General features: G+C 38.4%; 1 protein-coding gene across 4 annotated transcripts in view; it reads right to left on the minus strand.

Annotated features, from left to right (window-relative positions):
* KDM2B (lysine demethylase 2B) overlaps positions 1-21,403 on the minus strand; it is a 3,837,686-nt gene extending 3,816,283 nt beyond the window's left edge. For 3 of the 4 annotated variants that reach the window (XM_044068658.1, XM_044068655.1, XM_044068654.1), the window contains exons 1-2: positions 20,813-21,403; positions 19,592-19,736 (exon numbers count right to left, since the gene is read on the minus strand). In XM_044068658.1, the coding sequence (XP_043924593.1) occupies positions 19,592-19,736; positions 20,813-20,845 (178 nt within the window). In that variant the 5' untranslated portion in view covers positions 20,846-21,403. Of the gene's footprint in view, positions 1-19,591; positions 19,737-19,983; positions 20,246-20,812 lie in introns of those variants that run through there. The other variant, XM_044068656.1, reaches the window with a different exon arrangement.
* Between the last annotated feature and the right edge of the window lie 4,235 nt (positions 21,404-25,638).

Genomic DNA, 25,638 nt, shown 5'->3' on the forward strand with positions numbered 1-25,638 from the left:
TGAAAGCCACTCAAGTGCAATACAGTAAATGCAAAAAAATCTTACAGAATGTTAAGTGCTTTCATCTTTAATAACACTTCATTAGAACAGAACAAAACTCAGTTAAAACCATTAAATATCACCCTGCTTCAAATGTTGTGCAAGTATGAACAGCCAATTACATAGCTATAGATAAAATCCACTAATGAAATAATACAATTCAACATCTTTATTGCAATTTCAACAAACTTTTAATACAGTGTCAATGATGGACGGATAAATAAGGGCAATCAATTTATGGGCCCTCCATCTCCCTTCTGTGTTTTTCCCCCCTAATAAAGTACTAAACTCTCCACCTCCACCGGAGAATCTTGCAAAGGCATCAAGATTTGTTTAAAACAGTGCAAGAAAAGCCAGTTTTTGTTAGTAGAAAGCCAGATAAATATAATAAAATATCATTGCTAGAAAGACTGAACAACAATGAACTTTTGAATGCACAGAAAACAAAGGGTACATAGAGCATGGCTTCTGCCACCATTATTAGTTCATAGATATAAAGGACCATATGTGGTAGAATACAGGTATTACAAAATATTGGCTCAAACAAATATTACAATTGTTTCATCTACTGGATTAGTGTATTTGGCAATGTGTTACACTAAGGAAACATTATATGTGGACTAAGAAAATTAATTCAAAGACCTCACACACACTATTATACCCTGAATAAGAAAAACTGAAAATGCCTTAAACGCAGCTTGCTATGCACAAACTTCAGAAAATGCAGTGTGTGTGTGTGTGTGTGTGTGTGTGTGTGTGTGTGTGTGTGTGTGTGTGTGTGTGTGTGTGTGTGTGTGTGTGTGTGTTGGATACTGCAGACTTAGATCTTAGAAGTGGAGAATTCGGTACTTTACTAGAAAAAAGATGGAATAAAAACAAATTTAATACCCCATTTTATTCAGGCATCAATGACACGTTTTCATGTACAGATTTTTGAAACTAAAATCACAACAAAGACATTCAACAATATTATTTAATAAATAGGTTTTAATTCTAACTATGTACCTGGTTAGTTGTACTGTCCTGACATTTGAAACAAGACATTATAAAGTGATTTTACCTACATGTTCTTTGATGTTCTTCTGAAGAAGTTCTATGACAAAAGCATTTAACATTTTAAAAGTTATACAGTGGCTCCTTTTTCGTTTGCTTTTATGGCATTTTTATTTTCTTACAGATTAGCAGCTTTCAGTCTGCGTTTCAGTATGTCAAACATTTTCAGATTAAGAAACTCAACAACGAAATAAAAAGACTTATTTAATACAGATTAAGTATTTTCCCTTCATACAACGAGAAAGGTCTGAAATTGGTGCAACAATTAAAAGCTTAAATCAAGAAAACACCCGCTTTGACTACCAGGGACAAGGGAAGCTGTGGCACAGAACTTTTTAGAAATTATTCAGAGGTACAGAACAGTTGTTCTAATGTATTTTAGATAAGAATACCAGAAACCACTACCATCTAAGTAGTACGCAATAGCATCTCCAGTTTTCCTGAGTTTACATTCGACAAAAACACACCTGACAGTCCAAACAATCTCTCATAATTAATTATTTTGCTGGAGGAAAAAGTTATTAAAATATAAGTCACTGCAATAGGACATTTTTTTCACCAAATGTATCACGGCAAAATGGGTTCCAAAAGGACTACGAATTTTTACATTTTCCAAATGGTTTTACTTGGGAATCAGAGCTGTACAAGCAGCTCACTGCACTTTTCAGTAAGTATGGCTGTGAACTCATAGACATTACTAAAAAAGACACAGTCAGAGAGAGTGTGTATGTAGAAATTAAAAACAAGAGATAAGATTATCACGTGTCAGCAATTCTCATTATATAAATCAAAATATGATCAACTGTCTGAAAAACACAACCAGTGCAAAGCTGATTTGAAAGATGAGAAATCTAAAAAGTTCACAAGGAACGGAGAAGCATACCCAAGCAACAAAGGCTATCCTACTGATCTTTTTTAAACATCCACCAGTAAATTCCAATTAGAAATACAATCTCTGCTCTAATGCATTCCACATTTTTTAAACAAACGGAATAATACCAAAAAGATTATGTCACTTGGCTTGGAAGGGGTAAAATTTTCAACAAGATCTGCTTCCTCAGAAGAACCAATCAGGAACAGATAAGACTCTACAGAACCAATAAGATTGGATGTTGAAGCCCTTACAGGTACAGAGGATGTTCAAGCAGGAGAGAATGCATCACCAGAGGACACCCATAAAACAAGTTTTAGTAAGTGACTTGTTACCTTCCGAATCTTTTAGTTTGTGATTCAAATTTTCTAAGATGCTACATAACACATTCACGAGACAGTTTTGAATACAAGTTTTTCATCTTAACGAGCCAACACAAATTTAACAAGGACTTCAAGCAATCCAAAGACATATGTCAGAAGGCTGTATTCAAATTTCAGATGTTATCAAAAGCTAATTCAATACAAAATTAAGTAGCACTATTAACGGTCCTCTATTACAGAGGCTGGCATTTTTTTAGAAGGCTTTTGAAAATGTTTTCAGACAACAAGCCCACAGCAAATAAAATATTACAATTTATCAACAGCTGAGAGGAAAGTGAAGAGCTGTGTGAAGACAAGAAATTGCGCATTGCAAAATCTAACAAATGTTATGAAATTGCAATCATGGACATTGCTACACGTTATTTCTGGAAAACCCACTTCTACTGTCTAATGAAAAATATTACAAGGAAGCAGACTTACTGCAGATTAGAAGGGAGAACAAAGTTCTAGATGAAGCATTATTATACTAGGTTACAAACAGATCAAACAACTTTTTAGGCCATCTGTTTCAGCTTCTGATTCCAAAACACAGCCATTAGCAATGCTGGCTGACAAAATTACAGGTTTTAATCAATATCTGGTTATATTACAGTATTTTGTGATTTTTTATGGACAAACTGAATACCGTACAACTTATGCATAACATGTTGTGCATCACTTCTGATAAAAGTTTATTTGTATATTGTCATACCACATTATAAAGGAGTGGAAATTCTGAAAAATGTAGGCAAAAGTACACTGTGCAATTGCAGAAAAATCAACATGATCTGCAGTTTTATAGACATTACAAGAATAGTCGTTTATTTGGCAGTCTTTTCATCAGGAAAAAAGTTGTAGCAATGGGTGTCAGAGTGGCTCTGTCTTTCAGTAACACTGTACTTCCAGCTTGGAAAGAAAAGGTCATACACAACTGACCGTGTAAGTATATTGCTTTTTTTTTTCTCCTTATTGACTCTATTGGAGTAAGAACTGCCAAAAGGTGATACATATTTGAAGTTGTTGATTAACTGATCTTTAAAAGGTTGTACAGCTTTGACTGTAAACTTAAGTATTGATGTTGCTTGTCTTTCAGCTTTTTCCCCAGTAAGGGGTCGCCACAGTGGAACTCCAGTCCGCTAATGATTGGCAGTAGATTTTTTACGAAACGCCAAGGTGCCAGCTCGTCGCCCAACCTTCAATGAAGGCACGCCCATTTACGCACGCATGTCTTTCGAACGCTACCCAACCTTGGGGAGGACATGCAGACTCCACACAGAAGCACTCCCAAGCCAAACCGAGAGTCGAACGGGAGAACCTCTTGCTGTGAGGTAACAACACTACCACTGTACCTTAAACATTGATAAAACTGATAATTGTTTACTGTCTACTGTATTTTAATAAGGCTACTTTTGTGACTCCTTACTTGAACCGTACTAGATGTCACCCAACCTTTGTAAAAAAAAAAAAGTGTACTAAAAAGTCTGGCTGTTAAGAGTGTCAAACTTAAGTTTTGGCCGATCCCACTTTTATGAAAGGGTTGACAATTTTAAACCATTTATTTTTACAAAGGGATTAAAAGACAGAGCTAATAGTTAACATTTTTGAAGTCATCAAAGAGCCAAAGGAAGACATTACATACCCCGATTTTAAGCAGCGAAGAAAGACACCTTTGTCCTTAACTGTTCTACCACTAAAATAATGCATGGACTATAGCCTCAACTGTAGATTAAAGCAATGATAGAAACGTTATAAAATGGTGGCAAATAATGAGAAAAATTTGCAAGGGTATCAATACTCGTTTATAACAGCAGGAGAAAAGCTAACTGGCAAAAAGCCACATAAGATAAAAGCTTTACCACAAAGATAGAACAAACATTTGAATACACAGAAACCACACAGTTCACATTAATGTAGCTTCTGACACCATTCTCAGTTTGCAGACAAGGGACCATTCATGGTAGTACCAGAGTTTGAAAACAACACTGACTTGAATAAATATTATAATCATTTGTCAATTGGAGTAGTACGTTTGTCAAGGTGTTAACATGTGAAACAGTTTACGTGAGCAAAACTGTAAGGAAATTAAATAACTCATTCACATTAGTATACCTTCAAGAAGGAACAAACTGAAAAAATGTCCTATATATATATATATATATATATATATATATATATATATATATATACACAAACATATACACACACACACACATACATACACACACACACACACACACACACACACACACACACACTTGAGAAAAATTTAGTTTTCTTGTGTGACACAGTACAGTTAGATCCTAAAGGTGTAAAAGTTGGCACTTTATTATAAAAGACATATGTACTGATCATTTAAAGTGAATGTCTCAGTTTTCCAGGCAGTGACATTTCTGTTCAAAGTGTGTTGAAAATGAAAGCATAACATTTACAGCAAACAAAGTGATTTTAATTGAATGTTTCTTAATGCTCTAAAGATGCAAATGCTTAATACTCGCAAACTTCCACTGTGGCTGCACTTTTCACATTGGGTTATATAGTAAGCGACAGATACCAATGGCATGGTGCATTACCTGAAGGTTTTTTTTGTCTTCTTCATCAAACAAGCTGATTCAAATAAAAGTCAGGAATCTTTGCAGGGCTTCAGCAGAATCTTAGGGTTACCCTCTGGCATAGCGTAATTAAGAAATGCCTTTGACTTGGATTTTATTTCTGGGCATAGAAATTGATATTACAGATGATGATGCAAGTGAAGGGGGGGGTTAAAGAAATAAAGACAGAGTGGGATTTTGAATGCATATACTTAAGGAGAGTTGAGTAATGACAACCATACAGAATATTATAGTCATAAAATATTCTAAGAACTAAGCTAACATGAGAAAGGAGATTTTAAAATTAAACTCAACGCTGCTCCAACACAATAAAGGCTGTCCAGTAACAACAATCACGTTGTCTTTGTATTCCAATTACGACCACAGAGTGATAGAATTGAACTGATGTTCATTTAACAGAAAAAAATAGTAAAATAGGTAACAGACTTAGCGCTTTCATCTCATCACTGAGACTTCTTCAGAATCCTGTGGATTCTGAAGAAGTCTCAGTGATGAGATGAAAGCGCCAAGTCTGTTACCTATTGTATTATTTTTTTCTGTTAAATAAACATCAGTTCAATTCTATTACTCTGTGGTCGTAATTGGAATACAAAGACAATGTGATTGTGGTTACTGGACAGCCTTTATTGTGTCGGAGAAAGGAGATTTTGCCAAAAGGGTGACCACAAGTAGAGGTACAAAAAATAGGAAAGATGGGGCTGGAATTTACTGGAGAAAACTGGCAAGGAACCAAGGTAATGGGAACACATAACTAGAGAGGGAAAGACAACAGAGTGGGATGATGCCAAGATGACATCTGGGACTACAGTTTACAGACTGCCTTCTCTACCAAGGATTGATAAGTACAGGCAAAGAGAAAGGAATACAGGAATCTAAGTGAAATACCTGCTCTGGTGGGGTTTTAGTGAAATCTGGAACAGAAGCCACTGTTAAAAAATGGATAATAGTAGGGCATATACAATACTGCATGACAACTATAAGAATCAAATCAGAGGAGGTTAGGAAATATTGAGAAGAGAGACTGGAAAAGCAATTTACAAGATAACAGAAAGATATATGTATGACTCCCACATACGTAACAAAGTCCAGAAGGTTTAGGATCTTTGTTTGGAAGTGTCTGCATAGGTATTTGTATTACATAGATCCACATCACATCACCTAGACACAGAACACTCCCACATGTTTGTTTGTGTCTTTCAGCTTTTCCCCGGTTAGGGGTCGCCACAGCGGAACTCCGGTCCGCTAATGACTGGCAGTAGATTTTTACATGCTGGCTTGCAAGGCCTAATGCACAACCTTCAATGAAGGAACGCCCACTCACGCATGTCGCCACACAGAAGACGCTCTGAGAATCGAATGGGCATATACTATGTATTATGTTTAACATTTGTATACTATGTTTTATGTTTAACATTTGTAATCTTCCCATATTTTATTACACTCTAACAATTGTAACTTCACTTGGGAGCTTTTCTTCCCACGTCTCTGCTGAAAATGGGCAACTTGCCCGGTCGGATATTACCCGATTATCAAATGCAAATAAATATTTTTATACCCCAAGCAGACTTCCAAAAATTTTCTCTTCAGTAGACAGGAAATGTTGGAGGTGTGACAGGGAAGAAAGAGATAACAGAAAATGTGTCTTGGGACTGTTATGAATTGGCAGATTTTAAAAATTCCCTAGACAAAGAAACACTGGGTTAGCAAATGGCTATAACTAAGGATATGATTTTTTGGGTTGGGACACATGATCTGAATTGCCTAGACATAGTAAGGCCTGATAAAGTCTGTTTAAGAAAGTTTTAAGACAAAAGCATTCAGTGTTTAATAAACTGTAATACAGTTACAATGTGTGTTTCCTGTTTTTTTATTTATTTATTTTTTTTTTTAGTTTATATCATGTTTATGTCCTTTGTTTATCAATTCTGTTGGCTGCCAAAAAGGCTATTATTAGAATTAGAAATTATTAGAAAATGGAAATGTCCAAACCTATTGTCTTTAAGATACTGAATATTATTTGAAAAATTTTTAAGAATAAGGGTGATGTGCAGAGCTGTAGTAACTACAGAGGGATTAAACTGATCAGTCACAGCATGAAGTTATGGGAAAGAGTAGTGGAAGCTAGGTTACGAAGGGAGGTGATTAGTGATCAGCAGTATGGTTTCATGCCAGGAAAGAGCACTACAGATGCGATGTTTGCTCAGAGTGTTGATGGAGAAGTACAGAGAAGGTCAGAAGGAGTTGCATTGTGTCTTTGTGGATTTAGAGAAAGCATATGACAGGGTGCCTAGAGAGGAGTTGTGGTATTGTATGAGGAAGTCGGGAGTGTCAGAGAACTATGTAAGAGTGGTGCAGGATATGTACGAGGGTAGTGGGACAGCGGTGAGGTCTGCGGTGGGAGTGATGGATGCATTTACGGTGGAGGTGGGATTACATCAAAGATCAGCTCTGAGCCCTTTCTTATTTGCAATGATAATGGACAGGTTGACGGACGAGATCAGACAGGAGTCCCCGTGGACTATGATGTTTGCAGATGACATTGTGATCTGTAGTAAGAGTAGGGAACAGATGGAGAAGACCCTAGAGAGGTGGAGATATGCTCTAGAGAGAAGAGGAATGAAGGTCAGCAGGACTAAGACAGAATATGTGTGTGTGTGAATGAGAGGGAGGATAGAGGAATGGTGAGGATGCAGGGAGTAGAGGTGGCGAAGGTGGATGAGTTTAAGTACTTGGGATCAACAGTTCAGAGTAATGGTGAGTGTGGAAGAGAGGTGAAGGAGAGTACACGCAGGATGGAGTGGGTGGAGAAGTGTGTCAGGAGTGATTTGTGACAGACAAGTACCAGTAAGAGTGAAAGGGAATGTCTACAAGAGGGTAGTGAGACCAGCTATGTTAAATGGGTTGTCGACAGTGGCATTGACAAAAAGGCAGGAGTCAGAGCTTGACGTGGCAGAGCTGAAGATGTTAAGATTTGCACTGGGTGTGATGAGGATGGACAGGATTAGGAATAAGTATATCAGCCCAGGTTGGAAGGTTTGGAGACAAAGCCAGGAAGAAAAGATTACGCTGGTTTGGACATGTGCAGAGGTGGGATGCAGAGTGTATTGGGAAAAAGATGCTAAGGATGAAGCTGCCAGGTAACAGGAAAAGAGGAAGGCCTAAGATAAGGTTTATGGATGTGGTGAGAGAGGACATGCAGAGGACAGGAAGAAATGGAAACAGTTGATCTGCTGTGGCGACCCCTAAAGGGAGCAGCCGAAAGAAGCAGCAGAAGATGATGATTAGAAAAATAAGAGAAATAGAAGAGGCATCTTTAGAAAATGGAGAGAGCAAATTACACAGAAATTAATGGATATTGTGGGATCAAAAAATGCAAAATAATGTTCAGGAGCGAAGTTTAAAGAAGGCAGAAATTCAGCAATTTATATAATGTTGGGACTGATAATTATAAAGAAAAAAATACATGATGTATAGTTTATGTTAACAGAAAGTAGTAATATAATTTTTCATTTAATGTATGTTTGCCTACGTCTTAAGTGATAATTTAATAATGATATTTATAAAAAGAAAGAAAGTGATAGCACAGTGAGGTAATGCCATCTTCCACAGGAAAAATGTAGTCAAAATGGAATGTGTTTTTGCAAGATGGAGTCATAAGCAAATTACCTTATTACATGCAAAGGCAATGATGAAGTTGTTAGTCTTTGCCTACAAGTTAAGAGTCCCTTTGTGAGGAGACTAACAATGAAAGGGGTGGTTGTGCCAGACCAAATCATGGGATTTGGGTAATAAAAAGGGATAAGGAAGCATCTGGCACAAAAATTGATGTTCTTTCCTAATTTTAATTGGGTAGTTGTGAGGTACAAAGTATAACTAATCAGAGAAGTGGAGCTATTTATAGAATGTTGGTCAAGCATTTTTGGAAGATACTACAACAGGTTGTGTTTCAGACAGAAAAGGTCCCAAGGGATGATGAGCAGAAAGTTAGGCAACATTAGTGAGATGGGATTCTTCCAAAGGACGAAGCACTGGAATTTGTTTTGTGGTGATCAGATGAGGAATCCAGTAATTTCCTTATGGTCACATACTGCTAGGAAGGTGTATACAGTTACTATATGGGTAGAAAAGGGATAATGCAAAAGTTAATTAGGTCTCTTCTCTGCATTGTTTAGAACTGAATGTAGCTATCAGAAAGCAACATATTAAGGACATGGACAATTCCATATCTAACTTCTCTTATTAACAGTGGACCAGATTCAATACGTTGGTACCAGCAGCATCCAAATCTCAACCATGTAACTCATCACCTAAGTGAATTACTGGTAAGCAAGTGTAAAGTCAAATGATTAAATCACCTAGCACCAAGAATATTGGCTATGTACAACTTAAGAGGCGAGTCACCTTCTGAGAATCAAGCAGACTCGCAAAGCAGCAGTTAAATGGTCCATGCATGGGGAACAGCTCAGGGCAAAAATCAATGAACAATGTGTTGATTGGGAATCACTTTCTATGGGATTTTACAAAGAGAGGTACTTCAACAAAAAGCAACCAAAGAACTTTATGACCTAGTAGGTAAGCTCATTACTGAACTGGAATTCTTTCACACAGCAGTCAAGCTGGACCTTGGTAGGGAATCAAAAGAAGCATCAAGTGATTCATCTCAGGTCAGATATCATAGGACTGGTGCATACAGTGATTCATCCCAGGTCGGATATCATAGGACTGGTGCATACAGTGATTCATCCCAGGTCAGATATCATAGGACTGGTGCATACAGTCAATCAGCTGGGTGAAAGAAAGTAACAGACAAGCTGATCAGGCATTTTACATTGCATGGAACTGAACATGACTATCAGCATGAACTGAACATGACTATCAGCATGTTAAAGACATGGACAGTTCCTTAGCTGCCTCTTGTTATGCAGTGGACCCGATTCAGAAGGTTAGTAAACAGAAAAAGCCATAATGCCTGGACAAGTACTTCATCATTTAGGAAGGAAACTGATATGCTGACAGGCAGGCTAATAAGGCAATGTGAAGAGCACCACTTAATGAGAACCAGTTGGACTCAGAAATTACCAATTTCAAGGCCCTTTCCTATGAAACAACTGATGGCCTATGTAATGCTAGTGTTCAAAGAAAAATAACGGTGTGTATTGGGGCCACTAGCCAGTTCCAAAAAAAGTTTGAAAAAATCATGGTTTCAAAGGACGACATTGAAGTTTCCCAAATAAATTACACATTAAAAGGATGAGCAAAGCAGCACAAGAGAGCCAATACACCATAAGTTTTGGAGGCATTGTGGACAGTATTATCAGGGGATATGCATTAGTGAATATGGAACATTACTGTTAGGGCAGTGGACTGCGGTGGTGGTGGTGCTGCGGTAGCGCTGTGCCTGACAGTAAGACGTTGTCCCGTTCGATTCTCAGCTAGAGCGTCTTCTGTCTGGAGACTTGCTTGAATGGGTGTACCTTCGTTGAAAGGTTGCGCGTCAGGGCTGGCAACTCGGCACATAAAAATCTACTGCCAATCATTAGCGGACCGGAGTTCCGCTGTGGCGACCCCTAACCGGGAAAAGCCGAAAGACACAACAACAACAACAACTGTTTAGGGCAGTGATGGCGAACCTATGACAAGTATGTCAAAGGTGACACACCAGTGTTCACCACACCTGAGTAACCAAAGAAACTGCTTTTGCATTTGTTGCTTGTGTGAAGTGCACCAATTATTTTGTGCCAGAAACCGGTTCAACACTGCTGCAGAGGTAAGGAAGTTATTAACCTCAAAGACTATTTTAGTATACTTTCTCGATAGAGTCTGCAAAGGGCAGTGCTGACATTGTTTTCCCTTCATGGTTACACTTCTGCAAAGGGTAAGAAGTCTGCATGTCTAGGAGTGTGCTGTTTTACATTCCTCTCAACTGTCCCTCTTAATCCCTCCTAAAACTGGCAAAGTTTTACAGTTTATGGCAACTTGATTTACAGACTAATTTTACTTCAGAAAATGTATATTCATTCATTCATTTTTTTTCTGTCAAGTGTCCCAAATTAATACTACTAGTAGTTTAAACTGTCCATGTCTCTTATTTCTAGATTTATCCCTGATGTACTGAGAGCCATGCTGTATTTATTTTTATTTACTTAATTTATGTTTTTTTGTTGGGGGCAGGGTGATAAGCAAGCAGAGTCAAGTTAGGCATTTTCCTAATTTTTGACACGCCAAACTCAAAAGGTTCGCCATCACTGGTTTAGGGTGTACTTATGCAGTACATTCCAAGTCTTGAAGTTAGTCCAACCCAGAAATGACAAATAAATCCATAGTTTTAACACAAGACAATTTCAAGGTGTTAGATTCTCAGCTAGAGTGTCTTCTGCGTGGAGATATGCGTGAATGGGCGTACCTTCATTGAAGGTTGTGCGTCAGGGCTGGTAACTCAGCACGTAAAAATCAACTACCAATCATTAGCGGACCGGAGTTCCGCTGTGGCGACCCCTAACCGGGAAAAGCCGAAAGAAACAAAGTGAAGGAGATAATCATATGCCTATATATATTTAAAACAGGGTAAGTGGCTAACAATCAGTAACACTGAGGCTTCCCACAGGGCTGCAATGGGACATCACATGACAAATATGGCAATAGTAGGTTGCACGAGGTAACAGAATTTTTTTTTTTTTGCCATCAGAGAATGATGGTTATACAACCCAGATTCAATGTAGCACTACACATACTAGTGGAAATAGATACTAGGTGATACACTCTAAATGCTTTCAAAAGAGGTGCAGCATCACATATACCAGAGAGGGGGCGTTAAAAGAGCTCTTCAAGAGGTTGAGCTGTTGGAAGTCAAAACTATAAAAACTACATGCATGCAGCCATCTGCTTTAACTATTTTTCTTTTGCTAAAGTGTACCCAGTGCCATAAGGGAGTCTGAAAACAGCAGGTTATTAGTTTACCAAAAGGCTGACAGTGGCTGCAGAACACAGCAGTGGCTCTCACCCAGAATATATCAAGTAACAAGATGTCCAATGGCCAGGAATTTCCAGAAAATAAGGACATCAACTCACAATATAGCCAGAATGAAATAAAAAGCTGCAGATGACACCTGTAGTAATAATGCCACACTGAGTGAACTGGCCTAAATCATGTTCCAACAACAGAGTTACAAAAGATTATAAAAGCAGGGACATGCAAAGTATCCCAAGACAAAGCTAATATGGTCAGAGGTGGTATACTACCACTTCAATATATGCAGTGGACAGAGTTAGTGGCATGGGCAAAATAATGGACACGTAAACTTGTGAAGCCACTTGCTTAACTTTTGCTTTCATTATGAAGACCAGGTTTCATGAAATTCTTGGCCCCTATTTGATAGGTACAATTCCTAATGGGATCCCTGCTTTTCACTACCTTGAGCATGTTAAGACTGGGGTGGGGGTTATTTGTTTTAGCTCCAGGCTAAGACTGATGTGGGTCGTCACTAGGATAACCAGCTCCTCTAAACATGTCCCACATCCAAGAGAAAACTATAGGTGCTTCCTCTTCTACTATACATCTGGTTGTGTCAGGACATTCCTACAGGATTTCACAAAATTCCTCACTGGCATGACACTTTGCCAATCAGAACCTTGTTGTTCTTGTTGACTAACACCTGGATTAATGAAGAATCAGTGTCTCTGGCCAAATAATTTAGTTGTACCTAGAAAAGGATTCTGATTTGCTCAGGTTATTACCTGTGCATCTCATACAGCTGGAGATAAACTGGATTTTCCTACGGGATGTGAAGACCAATAACTTGGTTATACAGACACTCTCTTGGTCTGATCATTTCATTGTTTAATTTGACTTTGAGCTAACAAATTTGAATCTTGCTGACCTTGAACCTAGTGTGTATCCCAATACTTCAAATATTGCTTACAAGAATTTTTCACCTGCAATCATTCACTCCCTTCAAGGGAAGGTGTGAGCAGTCCAGGCACACTGGTCAATGACCATCTCAGCTGTCGTGTGCTGCAAATCATACGCTGCCTATTCTAATTAAAGAACATTAGCCATGGTACGATCTGGAGCTTTGTGGTATGTGATAAATGCTGAGTTTGGAATGCCACAGGAGGAAACGTGGTCTCTGGAATTACAACCTTGATCTGGAAGAGCACTCTATCCATTATCATACTGAGACCTCTTGTAATAGGGCAGCTTACCTGCTCACAGAAATAGCAGCAGCAGTTAAATAACCAGCAATGCTCTTGCAGGTGGACAGAATGTGTAATCCAACCTGCCTTTACATCTGAAGCGCTCTGTCATCACATGACTGAATCTGAACTGGCTGCTCGATTTTTTTTTTCTTTGCCGACAAGAGTGTCAATTTTAGCTCTGCCTTTCCTTCTTGTGACTCTTAAGGGCATTTCAGTAATCTCAGGCAAAGAATTTCTTTCTGGACTGTGTTTTTCCTCGTTATGGTGAGCTGTAAATCATGATTTCAAGCACATGCCCTGCAACATTTGGGCTGGATCCTTGCCCACTTGAACAGTTGTGGCTAGACTACATATGACTGGTACAGTTAAATTCCAGATATTAATGCCTTTTCTTAAATTTGGGATTTTTCAAGCTGCATTGAAAGAAGATTTGCAGACTAAACCCTAAAGAAACCAACTTTGGACTAAATTTCCTTGACAATTATCATGTTTACTGACATGATTACCTAAGCGCACCTTGAATGTATCACACAGCTAACAGACTTCAGCTTTTTCAAGCTGGGTTTCATTCTGAGCATACTACTGAAACTACTCTTACCAGACTACAAAATAACCTCCTAAATGCTAGAGATCAGTACTTTTACTATGTCCTGGTCTTGATGGACCTCTCAGCAGCATTTGATCATGGTATCCTGACTGAACAGTGACGATTAAGTGGAGGTCTGTCCTCTATTGTCCTTGATCGTTTTCCTTCTTACCTCTGAGGCTGTACCCAAAGGATGATCTTCAGTTTAAATTCTTCAGAACCAAACTCTTTAGTGTGTGAAATACCACAGAATTGTAGGTATGGGTTCATTCTGTTTCCACGCAGTTTCGGCTACCATTGGAAGAGCTGAGTAAAGGGAACGGCCTTTCATATCACTGTTACTCTGATGACACCCGGTTTAACTTCTCTCTCCTCCAAGACAATAAGGCAATAATAAACTCCCTTGCAGACAACATCAAAGCCATTCATCAATGGCTACTTCATAATCCACTGAAGCTTAAATGAATCCAAAAAGAGAGGTCATGGCAGTATGTTCCACTTTGACAGATTCCAGAGCACCGTCTCTTTCAGTGTGTTATTTGATGGTAGCAACAAACTTGAGTTTGTGAACATGATGCCATACTGCCCACCAAAGTCACTGTCCTCAGCCTCCCAGGGGCTGCTTGTGGTTTCAAAGAGGTTGTAAGAATCACTATGCTAGTATTCCTCTGCTTATAAAGCCACAAATCTGTGGACCTTACTATCACGGTAGCTGAGGGAACATTCCACACTATCAGTCCATCTACAAATCCCGCACAGCTTTCCTGTTTAATCCGACTTCTGAACAAGAACATGCAAATTAATGGTTTTAAGTTGTAGTTATTTTATCTAGTTATTCACATCCACAATTGGACATTTAACCTTAATTATAGTTTTCTTTTCTAATTTAAGAGCAGAGGCAGTACTTTGATAATTTTAATTAGTTTATTCTTGTTACTATACTGGTATTTTATTCTGTTTTATTGTTTTTACTGTTTACATTTTTTTTTTACTTTAGCTTCTTTTCGGACTAAACTATTTACTATTTTAATTGTTCTTACTTTCTAAACATTATTTTTGTATTTAAAAACAGCTAAATAAATCTGAAACTGAAATTACACAGACAATTATATAACACACCATGTGTTAAAGCAGAATGACCACATTTACACAACAATGGTGGACTGAATTTGTCAGGGCTGCCATCAAATCTGTAAAAATGCTATACCGTGGTCTATGTTAGCTCCTTCTTGAGATGTGGTTGCCCGAAGGGAAGAGGATTAAAACTCTTTCCTGAGGTGCAGAGGCAAGAGTGGTAAATGAGGGAAAATTTGAAAAGGGAGAGGATATGTCATTCTGGTGAGAGGCAGGAGTGGTAAAGGAAGAGAAAGTTCAAAAAAGAGGGAGAACATGCAAACTCATTAACCAGTCCACAACAAAGTAAAGACTGCTCCAAAAGAAGACCATGTGCTTCTACAGCAAGACATCCCAAGAAGAATGTAAGGTGGCCCACATGGTGTAACATTAGGGATAATAATTTGTAAAGCAGTCTGAAATGGGCGACAGAGTGCTATAGAGACAGCTAACACCAATGCAATCTGCATTGCTCAGATGCAGTTCACAGATGACCCGCCAAACATCCTGCCTTCTGTACTCCTCTCAGACCTGAATAGGAAAAAATTGGTTCCATCTGCCTAATAAACACATGACTGTGGCTACTTATCTCCATCTTTGTGTGCTGAAAGCATGATGAATAAAATTAATGTGTATGGACATACTACTTAAAAGGAGATGGAAAGGAAACATTAGGATACAACTTCAAAGGTGGTTATGTTAGAAGAACAAACCCTTTTCCCAGGCAGGAAGCTCATGTTAGCAGGTCGAAGCAGGACAAAATTTGTCATGGGAGGGCTAGCTCAGCACAAGTAAAACGGCCTGGCAGCCCAAGCGAAAAGACAGTCTTTTATATCATGCAACATTTGCCTGCTGTGCCCACCCTCTCATAAAAGTTAATTATGCCAGTGAGGTGGAAATAACAATTAATTATGCAGCCAACAACATGTACACATGGTCTGTGCAATTAAATGCGGAAAAAAGTAGAGGGCATGACATGACATGGTTGGTCCAAAAGAGTGATTACAATAGGAGGGTTGATAAAAGTGGGTTGATAAAAGTTTCTCAATTTTTTCAGGTTTTAATCTCTATTTTTTCAGGTTTTAATCTTCTCTAATGGAGTCTGCTAGGCAGGGTAAGGTAATCACAGTAATGAAAAATGGGGGCAGACTGGTAAGAGAGAACATCAAGTTAAAAGGAAGCAGGACATGTGACTGTTTGCCAGCCCTCAACAAGGTTGAGACTGCCCCAAGAGAAGACCATTCAGTTCTTCAGCCAGGCCTCCCCTAGAGATAAGATGACCCATGTGTTGAAACACAATGACTGGTTTCAGTGCCAAGCGCTAAATGTCCAAATTCCATAACCTACAATTAAAGAACAACTTGGTATCTTGGAGACTTCTTAACAAGTGATGCAGTGATCTCAGAGTTAGCATACATAAGTATAGATGTTTGGGGGGTCAATAAGAAGTCAGAGTTGCCTTGAAAATGCTTTTTTGCAATGAATCTTCTTTGAAACTTCAACACTCCTAGGAAAAGTCATTCTTTTGTAATTTTATTTGTGTTGATAACAAGAATCACATTAATGGGATACAGCCAGCAAATTTACTTTAAAAGCAGTTTGAAATGGGTGACTGTGATACAGGGCAAGATATCTTAAATACATCTTCTTTAAACAGAAGCAGTTCAGAGATGTCCTCTTGCACATCCTACCTTGCATTCATCACTTGAATCTGAAGGGAAGAAATAATTGGCTCAGTCTGAAAATAAACACAAGACTACAGCCACTCAACTCCATATCTGTGAACCGTTCATGTTTATGGACAGCATGGTTAGTAAATAGATTGTGTCATGATATATGCATTATAAAGGGTGTCTGTGTCGTGATATATGCATTATAAAGGGTGTCTGGATGGTGTGTCAGAAAATGACATGAATAGAAATATTAAATTAACATGAACAGCAATGCCTTCTTCTTTGAACAAACAATAACAATTTCCAGAATCTGCCCACCTATACTTTAATGTCCAGCTGGGAAGGCTTTGATGCTCAGGCAGACTTACTACTAACCTCTGCAAGTGCTCCTTAATATATAGGCAACCATCCTTATCTATTCCCTTCACAAAGAACAACTGCTCTGGAACGCTACTGTCCATTGATAACCAAGGAGACATGCATCACATGCAGAATTCCAACTTCTACAATAATACTTGCAACTTACACCTGTAACAAATGTTAAATATTTTGTTAATATGTGCAATTTGCTCTTAATGTTTGTTGTATGTGGAGCTTTTCTCCCAGAGACTGCTAAAAAAGGACCTGTGCCCAGACTTTCCTGGTAAATAAATAAAAACAGGTATTCCTTCCTTAGTAACAAAGCAGCTACATGATCACTATTATCACCTTCTTTATTTTAGTTCACACCTTCTCTCAATCTCTTAGTGCAAGAAATACAGAAAAAAACAACAATAATGGGGGCAAAGGCCCAGGGCAGATTTTAGATATGGCTCTTGTAAACTTAGAAAGTTGATAGAACAGGTTTTGCATTAACATGCATCTTCTGAAGGATATGCAGCCCGAAACTCAACTGTCTTGTCATTATTTAGTTTAACCCTCAGTGATTTACCAGAAAACCAGATACCAGTGGACCAAAAATATGAACAGCTGAGAGATATCCTCCACACTATAATCCTCTACTTCGTTTCTCCTCTCTTCGCAACTCTCCATCCCTTTATTCCTATACATTTTCAGTCAATGCTACCCTTTCTTTTACTGTTTGTACTTTATGTGCTTCTGTCAACATTTTTTTTACTAAAAACACATAATTTTATTGAAGGCTACATACAACACAGTACCTACCATGCACATATTTACATATTTCCAATACCTCTGGATATTTTGATGAAGTATCCAATCATAGCTCTCAACCAATCAGGGACACAAAATATTAGTACTATTAAAATGAGATATTGATAGAACAAACAAAAGAATGTGAATATACAGTTTCTAAAGTAAAAGTCTAAAAAACTCTTAATTACTGTCATTTTTATTAAGTACAATTCACCACTTTTTGTCCAAAGGTCATCAATTTTAGGCGGGATTAAGAGGGATGGAACTAAAATTTGATAGAAAATCGGGGATGCCCCTGAAAATCAGGTAATGCTGAGAGGTATATGTCCAATTATGGGGAGAGTAAATCCTAGGTATATGTCCAATTATGGGGAGAGTAAATCCTAGGTTTACTGTAAGTGCCTTAACTCTACCCGGACATCACTGAAAAAAAATTCTCATGCCCTGGTGGACTCCCCCAGACAACAAAATCACACAGTTAAAACACTAACCGTCAGTCTTAGTATTTATTTTCGCCCATGTAAAACCTTCCAATCACATGAAATATTCTGGTAATTTCTTCATCCAGATACCGTCCACATTACTCTTGGCTCGCTCTCAGTTAATTTTTTTAGACTTTTATATATATATTACATGTTTGCGGAAAAGGTAACGAAATAATGGCGCATATCTTGCACATCAACAGCCCTGATCTCAGCTATTTCTTTTCTTAATCTCAACTACTGAAGTATGTGAACAAACAGCGCTAACGCTAATGACATCAGCTGTTTTGGTTTCCAAACCTTGGCTACAAGGGGCAAATATCAAATGACTATTTTCTTTTTTTACACAATGGTTCCTAAAAGCTTTGGTATGTTATGTATTTATGTACTGTATGTGCTATACGTAGTCTAAGTGTTTATTGTGTTAATGACTTATTGCTTATCAGTGCAGTTTATCTTAGTTTTTATTAAAAACTGAGTTCGGACACCCGGAATGCAGTCTGAAATAAATAAATATGCTATTCGCAGATGCTACTAAAACTGTTTCAGGAATATTATGGAAGGAATTGCTGTTGATAACTGGAATGGATCAATTTCAGTTTTCAGCCACAATTATTTAAGTAATACTGGATAATTTATGTGGGCCTCTAAACTACGCGGTGACAGGTGCAGAAATCGCGCGTACAAGTCTGCCAAATGATATCAACCGTTGCTCTCAATGAATCAAGGACAAATCTAGAAACAGACTTAAAATATCAGTACTATTAACTTGAGACCTTGACAGAGTAAGAGAAAGTGAATTCATTATTTATTAACTGTATTCAATCACATTTTCTCCAAAATGTCATCAGTTTTTGGAGGGATTAAGATGGCCAGGGCTAAAAATTTAAGTCAAATCAGACAGCTGAACTGCTACAATACATGTCTGTGCTTGACTTCCTTGGAAAATGCACCAGCGGGAGTAATTTTTACTTAGCACGTAACATTTGACTGTTCTTAAGTTACTAATACAATACATAGTATTCAAGTAGTACGCACTCAACACACACTACACAAGGTTTAATATCGCAAATATGAAGCGCCTTAAAAATACACCTAAAAGATACGGGTTCAGCTTCCCAAAATAGCACTAATAGTACCACAAAAATATGACCAGAGTTTAAAATACAGCAAGCACTTCAGCTATACCAGAAATGTACCAATGTATTATCTGATACAGACTGTTCACTACAGCAAAACATTAAGAAACAAGACACCAAGTTAACCTGAGTCCAAAAAATGGAAGCCTGCAAGCTCCTAAAGTTTTCGTTACTTCTGACGTCACATCCCTCACACAGATAATCAGGCGGGAAAAACAAACCGTCCTGCAGCTGCCTCGTGCACATCTGCTTGTACACAAGGTTTACCATTTGCATTCAAGTCACTAAAGCGGGGAGGAAAGTCAAGTTGTACCTTTTCCCTCCATGAATGCCACATAATTTCCGTTATAAAGTCCACTCCTGAGTTTATCTTCCAAGTTAAAACTCCGAATACAAGTCATTTCTTCTAAATCTGAAAAGTCTTCATTTTCATCATAATGTATCCTGCATACTGAGCGCTGCGAAAGAGAAAAAAAAATCACATTCACTAACAAAATTAATGTATACTTAAGAACATGTATTTACAGGAATGTATTGCTGCAATAACAACAGTAAACATGAACATACATGTGGCTGCTGTTAGTAATTCATGTAACTTATGTAACATGTGCAAGTAAATTTAAAACATGCTGCAAAGATTCCGACAGTCTACACTTCAGATTTTACTTAAGTTCTGTATTACTGTTTTTCTTATTTGCACTGTACCTAGCAATATTAGTATACACTTTGCTTCAATTATTTAGTAGGAAACACGACAGGCCTAAACGTTAACTCGTTTCAACGGAAACAACTGATTTGCTGCAGTTACACAGTTAAAAAATTCGTTTTAACTTTTACCCGCCGATTCTCTTAACATATTAAAGAACTTCACACTTGTAACATTGCTGCAAACATGTCATGCGTGGGTAGCAGACTTCGCCTTTTTTGACACTTAAATACTGACACTGTTTCTTCCTTTGAAACAAAGCCCAGATGTTGACAGTTCGCGAAAGAGCTGTTTTATGACTTTCAGTACTGGAAGTTGTAGCGTAGCGTGTTGCACATAAGATTATATAGAAGTATATGCTGCTTCCTAGGCCCCATCATGCCAGAGTTAAAAAAGGCCAACATGCAGCTTAGTGGTAGAGAACTTGTTATTACAGCTCCCAGCAGTAGGGACTTTAAAAGCTTCATGTTCTGTTCAGTCTCACAAGCAACTACACCCCGACCATCCTATATATTACACCACATAAATGTGCAACTATAAATGCAAGGAAAATAAAAGCAATATGCCATTTGAGGATACGTCAGTGCGAATTATGTTAACGTATATCTGACTACTTAGATGTTTATTATCTACAAAGATAAAAAACACAAATGTATCCGCAGCTGGTATGAGAACGTTTCTGATGTACAAAACAAAAAAAAATCATCTCCATTATTAAATTTCTTCTATATACCATCAATACATAAGCACAACGTATTTACCGTGTTTCCACCCACATTTTGATCTTCATAAAATAATTACACACTAAATAAAGAAAAAACTACACACCAGTCTCCGTGCAGACTCTTTCTGTGCCTCCATTTTGGAGATATCAGCAATTTATTTGCAGTAGCTTATTCTGCATTTTGCTTGAATCCATTTCCTAATTTAAAGTTATAAACAGTTCACGTTCCGTTTACAAACTACTGGGAACCATTTTTTTGTACACTGATGTGCTTGCTTGTTTCGGTGACGTCATTGTCTAGGACGTAAACCTTGTTATGGAGGGCAGTGAACCTTTTCTGTTAAAACTCTCAGTTTTACTGACTGCACCGCTTATTTTATATTGAAATGAATAGTAAATCGTTTCCATTTATGCTTTTGACGGTCACGAATCCGCAATCTCCACACACGCTGGCGTTGTTGCAGATTTTAGTGGTTATGACTGAAAGTTCCTGAAATCTTAATAAAACCAAAGTATTAAGAGTCCCAAGATATTAAAGTAGACTATTTAGGATGTATAAACTGTGCCGCGGGATAAGCTATAGAGTTGTATTTGAGGTCCACATGCTGCATATTCATGGCATAAGCAGTGGCTTCCAGATTCCTGATGTACTGTGGGAACAGTTGGTTGCAATTCACTCCTCCCCCACGCACGTACACACACAGAAAAAAAAAGTAAAAAGATGCCATCCTGAAGTATGGAGTGCTTTTGCATCTCTCAGATGAAGAACTGTGGCACACACTGGACATTAGACTTAAGTTTTGAACCAGTCAGAGTAAATGATGCGTGCACCTGGCCTGTGTTACTGTTTTAAAATACTCAATCTATATGCTGCAGGATGTTGAACACTATAGCTCTGCATGCATTTTTTTGTTTCTGTATATTACTGATATGTGCATAAATACAAAGGACATTTGCAAACAAAGATTCTGCACATTACCATAATATGTGCATAGATACAAAGGGCATTTGCAAACCAGAATTCTGCATTTTAACAACGGCACACACCAATTAAACTAGCAGAACTGGATTTTACACTTGCCCACAGATGTGCATGTACCGGTAAACTATTTGTCTACACACTTTTACTAATGTATCAGTAGCCAAATCCGAAACTATCAATCTTGTCAGATGCCAAACGCGTGTCTTTTTGATATATGCAATTTTTCTGGACAACCTATATCAGCAAACAGTGTAAAAGACGCCTGGACATCATTTTGGGGCCGAAATAAAAGCCTAATTTTATAGAATTACAAATGTATTAGTGGTTTCGTATACTAATATTGTGTTTGCAAAATAATTATTTTACGCAACTAGTAGATAAAACATAGGAAATATGTTTGTCCTAAAATCTCGGGGAATTTGCAATTTTTCATTTTTTGCATGACGGAACTGGCTGCCCAAACAGGGAACTGTATGTCCTTTATGAGGGACAGCCGCTATCACTGAAAACAGTACTGCCACTAATGATATAGTTTGATTATCGTGTTGTACCAACCACTTAGTCAAGTGAGTTGATCGTTCAGTTAGTATAATGATATTGCTGTCCAGCTGCTGACTATTCAACACTACTTGCGTTAGTTCCGTGCGCGCGCTGTGTGTGTGTGTGTGTGTGTGTGTGTGTGTGTGTGTGTGTGTGTGTGAGGCTGCATCGCCACCCTTTCTTATGTCAGATAACGGAATTTACATTTTTGGTTGAACCTTTCTTTCCTCACCACTGTGCCTGTAATTGTTCTTCCTTTAGTCATATTAGGCACATCAGGGCTGAGTTGCTCATAGCTGGAAGGCATACCAAACACGTCTCCGAATTTGCAGAACATCCCTGGTTTCCCCTCATTTCTCTCACTTATAAATATTTTTTTTGTAAATTATTGAGGATTACAGTCTCTCAGTAATGCCACGAGGGTCAAGGACAAGTACACCTCAAGACTAGTGAAACAGTACGACTATCTCAAACTACTCCGTTTCCAATTAACCTGATCTCCCACCATGAACCAGGAGAAGCATACCACTTACCTGGATTTGTTAGAGTCACTTACCATATAACCAAACACCTGGCTCATGGGCGATTTTAACTATCTGTCCTTAGACTGGGAAACATAAATGACCACAAACATACTGGCTCAGACGTTTTTGGACTTTGTCAAATGCTCTGGAAGAGCTAGTCAGCTCTCCCACAAGGGGCTCTAATGTCCTGGACATTGTACTTACTAATATGGGGAGCACTATACCCCGTGTGATGTCCTCCCCTAGTAAGATCTGACCATAAATCAGTCTCATTCAAGTTAAGTATAAAGCCAGATACCCAGTCAAGCTTAGAAACACTTAAGAACTTCTCAAAGACAAATTATCCCCTACTAAGTGATGGTATAGGAAGTTTCAAAAACCCCTCTAGCACAGATAGCACAGACTCCTATGCAGAGACATACAACAAGGCCCTGTATAACCACTTAATCTTGCCGAAAAAATAAGCCACTCTAGTGGAGCCCTAGTGTAAACAGGCTATACAACAACAGAAGGATGCTAACATCCAAGAACAAGAGGGAACAGACTCAGCAGAGGAAAAAAATCATTCTCTATCTCTAACTTAAACAAATAAATTAGGGATCTTGTCAAGCTCTCCAAAGCTAATTATGAAGCAAAAATAACCACTCTAGCCAAGGATAATCACAAAGCATTCTTTAACTATGTCCAAAACCTAAACGGAAGTACCAAGCTATCTGTGGAACTGGTTGTGGATGGTGTGAAGGCAGACAGCCCAGCTAGCTGGAATTTTGTAAATAATTCTATGTCATTTGTGAATAGTAATATGATTTGTATGCATGTCTTACAAATGTAAGAACACTATATGTTATGTGTATATTAAACCACTGGTGCAGAAGTTTGTGTTGAACTGCATGTTCTGTACTGAGCTTCAAGAATGTAACTACAGTGTACCCTGCTGGAAAAGAACAGAAATGTCTATAAAATATATGCCTATGCAAATGTATGTTTTTTTTTTCAAAGAATTTTATTAAATAATTATTAAAGCAAATGTATGTTTTGATGGCAAAGGCTGGAACATACAGAGTTAACTTACAAACCATCAAGAAAAGCAAAGAGTTTTACGATGATGTTTATCTCAGCTAGGAGACATAATGTTTACAGCTAGGAGTTCTTTCTATTGTCTGGAAACAGAAATAATTTCAGGTTTCAAATGTAAAAGTGTTTAACTGTTTTACGACTTCCAGTTCTAGGCAAACTTCTGAAAGATAAGTATTTTGACACAGAGGTGCTAAATTTTTAAGTTTCTGTTAGCCTGGGAACTGAAGGCAGAGGTGACATAAAATGATGTAATCTGAGATAACCCAGCAGTAATGTTTGATAGTAATTTAAGAAGTATCTCAGAGAATGAGTCTGTGCATTTTGTATTTGTCTTTGGACCTAGAAACATTCACCCAGCACTTCTGCCTGCATGTTGCTCTGTAAGTAGGACTTAGATTCCAGTGATTTCTCTTAGAGATAGATAGGAACTTAGTAAGATTAGTTTAGATGTTTCTGTATTTAAGTGAGACTGTCCTAAAATGTTGTTTTAAAATATTTCCTGTGATTCTGAACTCTGTTGTCACTGTATTGAGTTACTGAGTATTGTCTTGTTATTTTATTATTTATTATTAAATATATTTAAACCTTTTAATTCTGGCTGGTTTGTTTAGAGATATTTAAGCTCTTAGGGTACTTGCATATGTATTTGGTGACACTGTGTAGGCCACTCCTAGATAGCCTTAAATGTCTTGGACACACTTACCATTTGGATAATAGTAGCATTACACAGTAGAATTGGTCACCCTTTGGGAAGGGCCTTATAGTAGCTGATAAGAGTGGTTGGTGCAGCTGGTACTACCGTCTACTCTGGGCAGAAGGGGGCATAGCATGTAAACCTGTGCCAGCCTTCCCCAGGAGAGGCTGTGTGTTTGTATATAAATCAGATATTAAAGTGTGTGTGTCAGCTACTTGGGCAGGGACACAAAGCACTGGTTGGACAGAGAGGTTGCTGGAGGTTTTCGCTTGACCACTCGGCTGAGATCTTAACCCTACAGCTGTGCCAGTGGGGAGTCTTATTGAGGATCTGGAGAAAGAGGGAGAAACCAGCCCCAGACTGACTGTGATCTCTCTGTGCTCTTAAGGGAAATTGTACTTTACTGTGTGTGTACTTGTCATCCTTCCAATGTGCACATCCCTCACCAGTGCTAGTGGTGAGGATTGAGGCTCCTTGATTACTGGGCCAGTGCAGGGGCATCACAGATGGCATCACTCATACTCAGCTGGACATAATAACCAACCTGCTAGCCAACAGATTTGGAGCAAACTTCACCCCCCCGTCCCCACTTGTCATTCCCCAAGATATATCTGCCACCTTTCCCCAGACACACTATTTTGGGTGAGCAGGTCATCTCTGCGCATGCCAAAGCAAAAAACACAACATCAGTGGGACCAGACAACATCCCAGGTTGCCTTCTAAACAACTTAAAACATGACCAAGCTGACCCACTGGGTACCCAGTTTAATCACATCCTGCAAACTGGCTATGTGCTAGTGGAATGGAGGATAGCAACAGTAATTCCCCTGCATAAAGGGGGACCATCAACCGATGCTTGGAATTATAGACTCTTAAGTTTGACTAGCCTTATCTGCAAGGCCATGGAGAGAATCATATTGGATATATCGCACCTCATCAACAAGAACATAGCCAGTCTCCAAACTCTAGATCCAACCCAGTTTGGATTCATCAAGGGCAGATCTTGCCTGTTAAACCTGGTTGACTTCTTTGAGAAAGTCACCAAGGCCCTGGATGAGGGAAAACAGTGCATACCGCCTACCTAGACCAGGCCAAGGCATTTGACACAATCCC

Source organism: Protopterus annectens, chromosome 4.part0 (genome assembly GCF_019279795.1).
Source record: "Protopterus annectens isolate FY-2018-M chromosome 4.part0, PAN1.0, whole genome shotgun sequence".
In the NCBI taxonomy this organism is placed as follows: Eukaryota; Metazoa; Chordata; order Ceratodontiformes; family Protopteridae; genus Protopterus; species Protopterus annectens.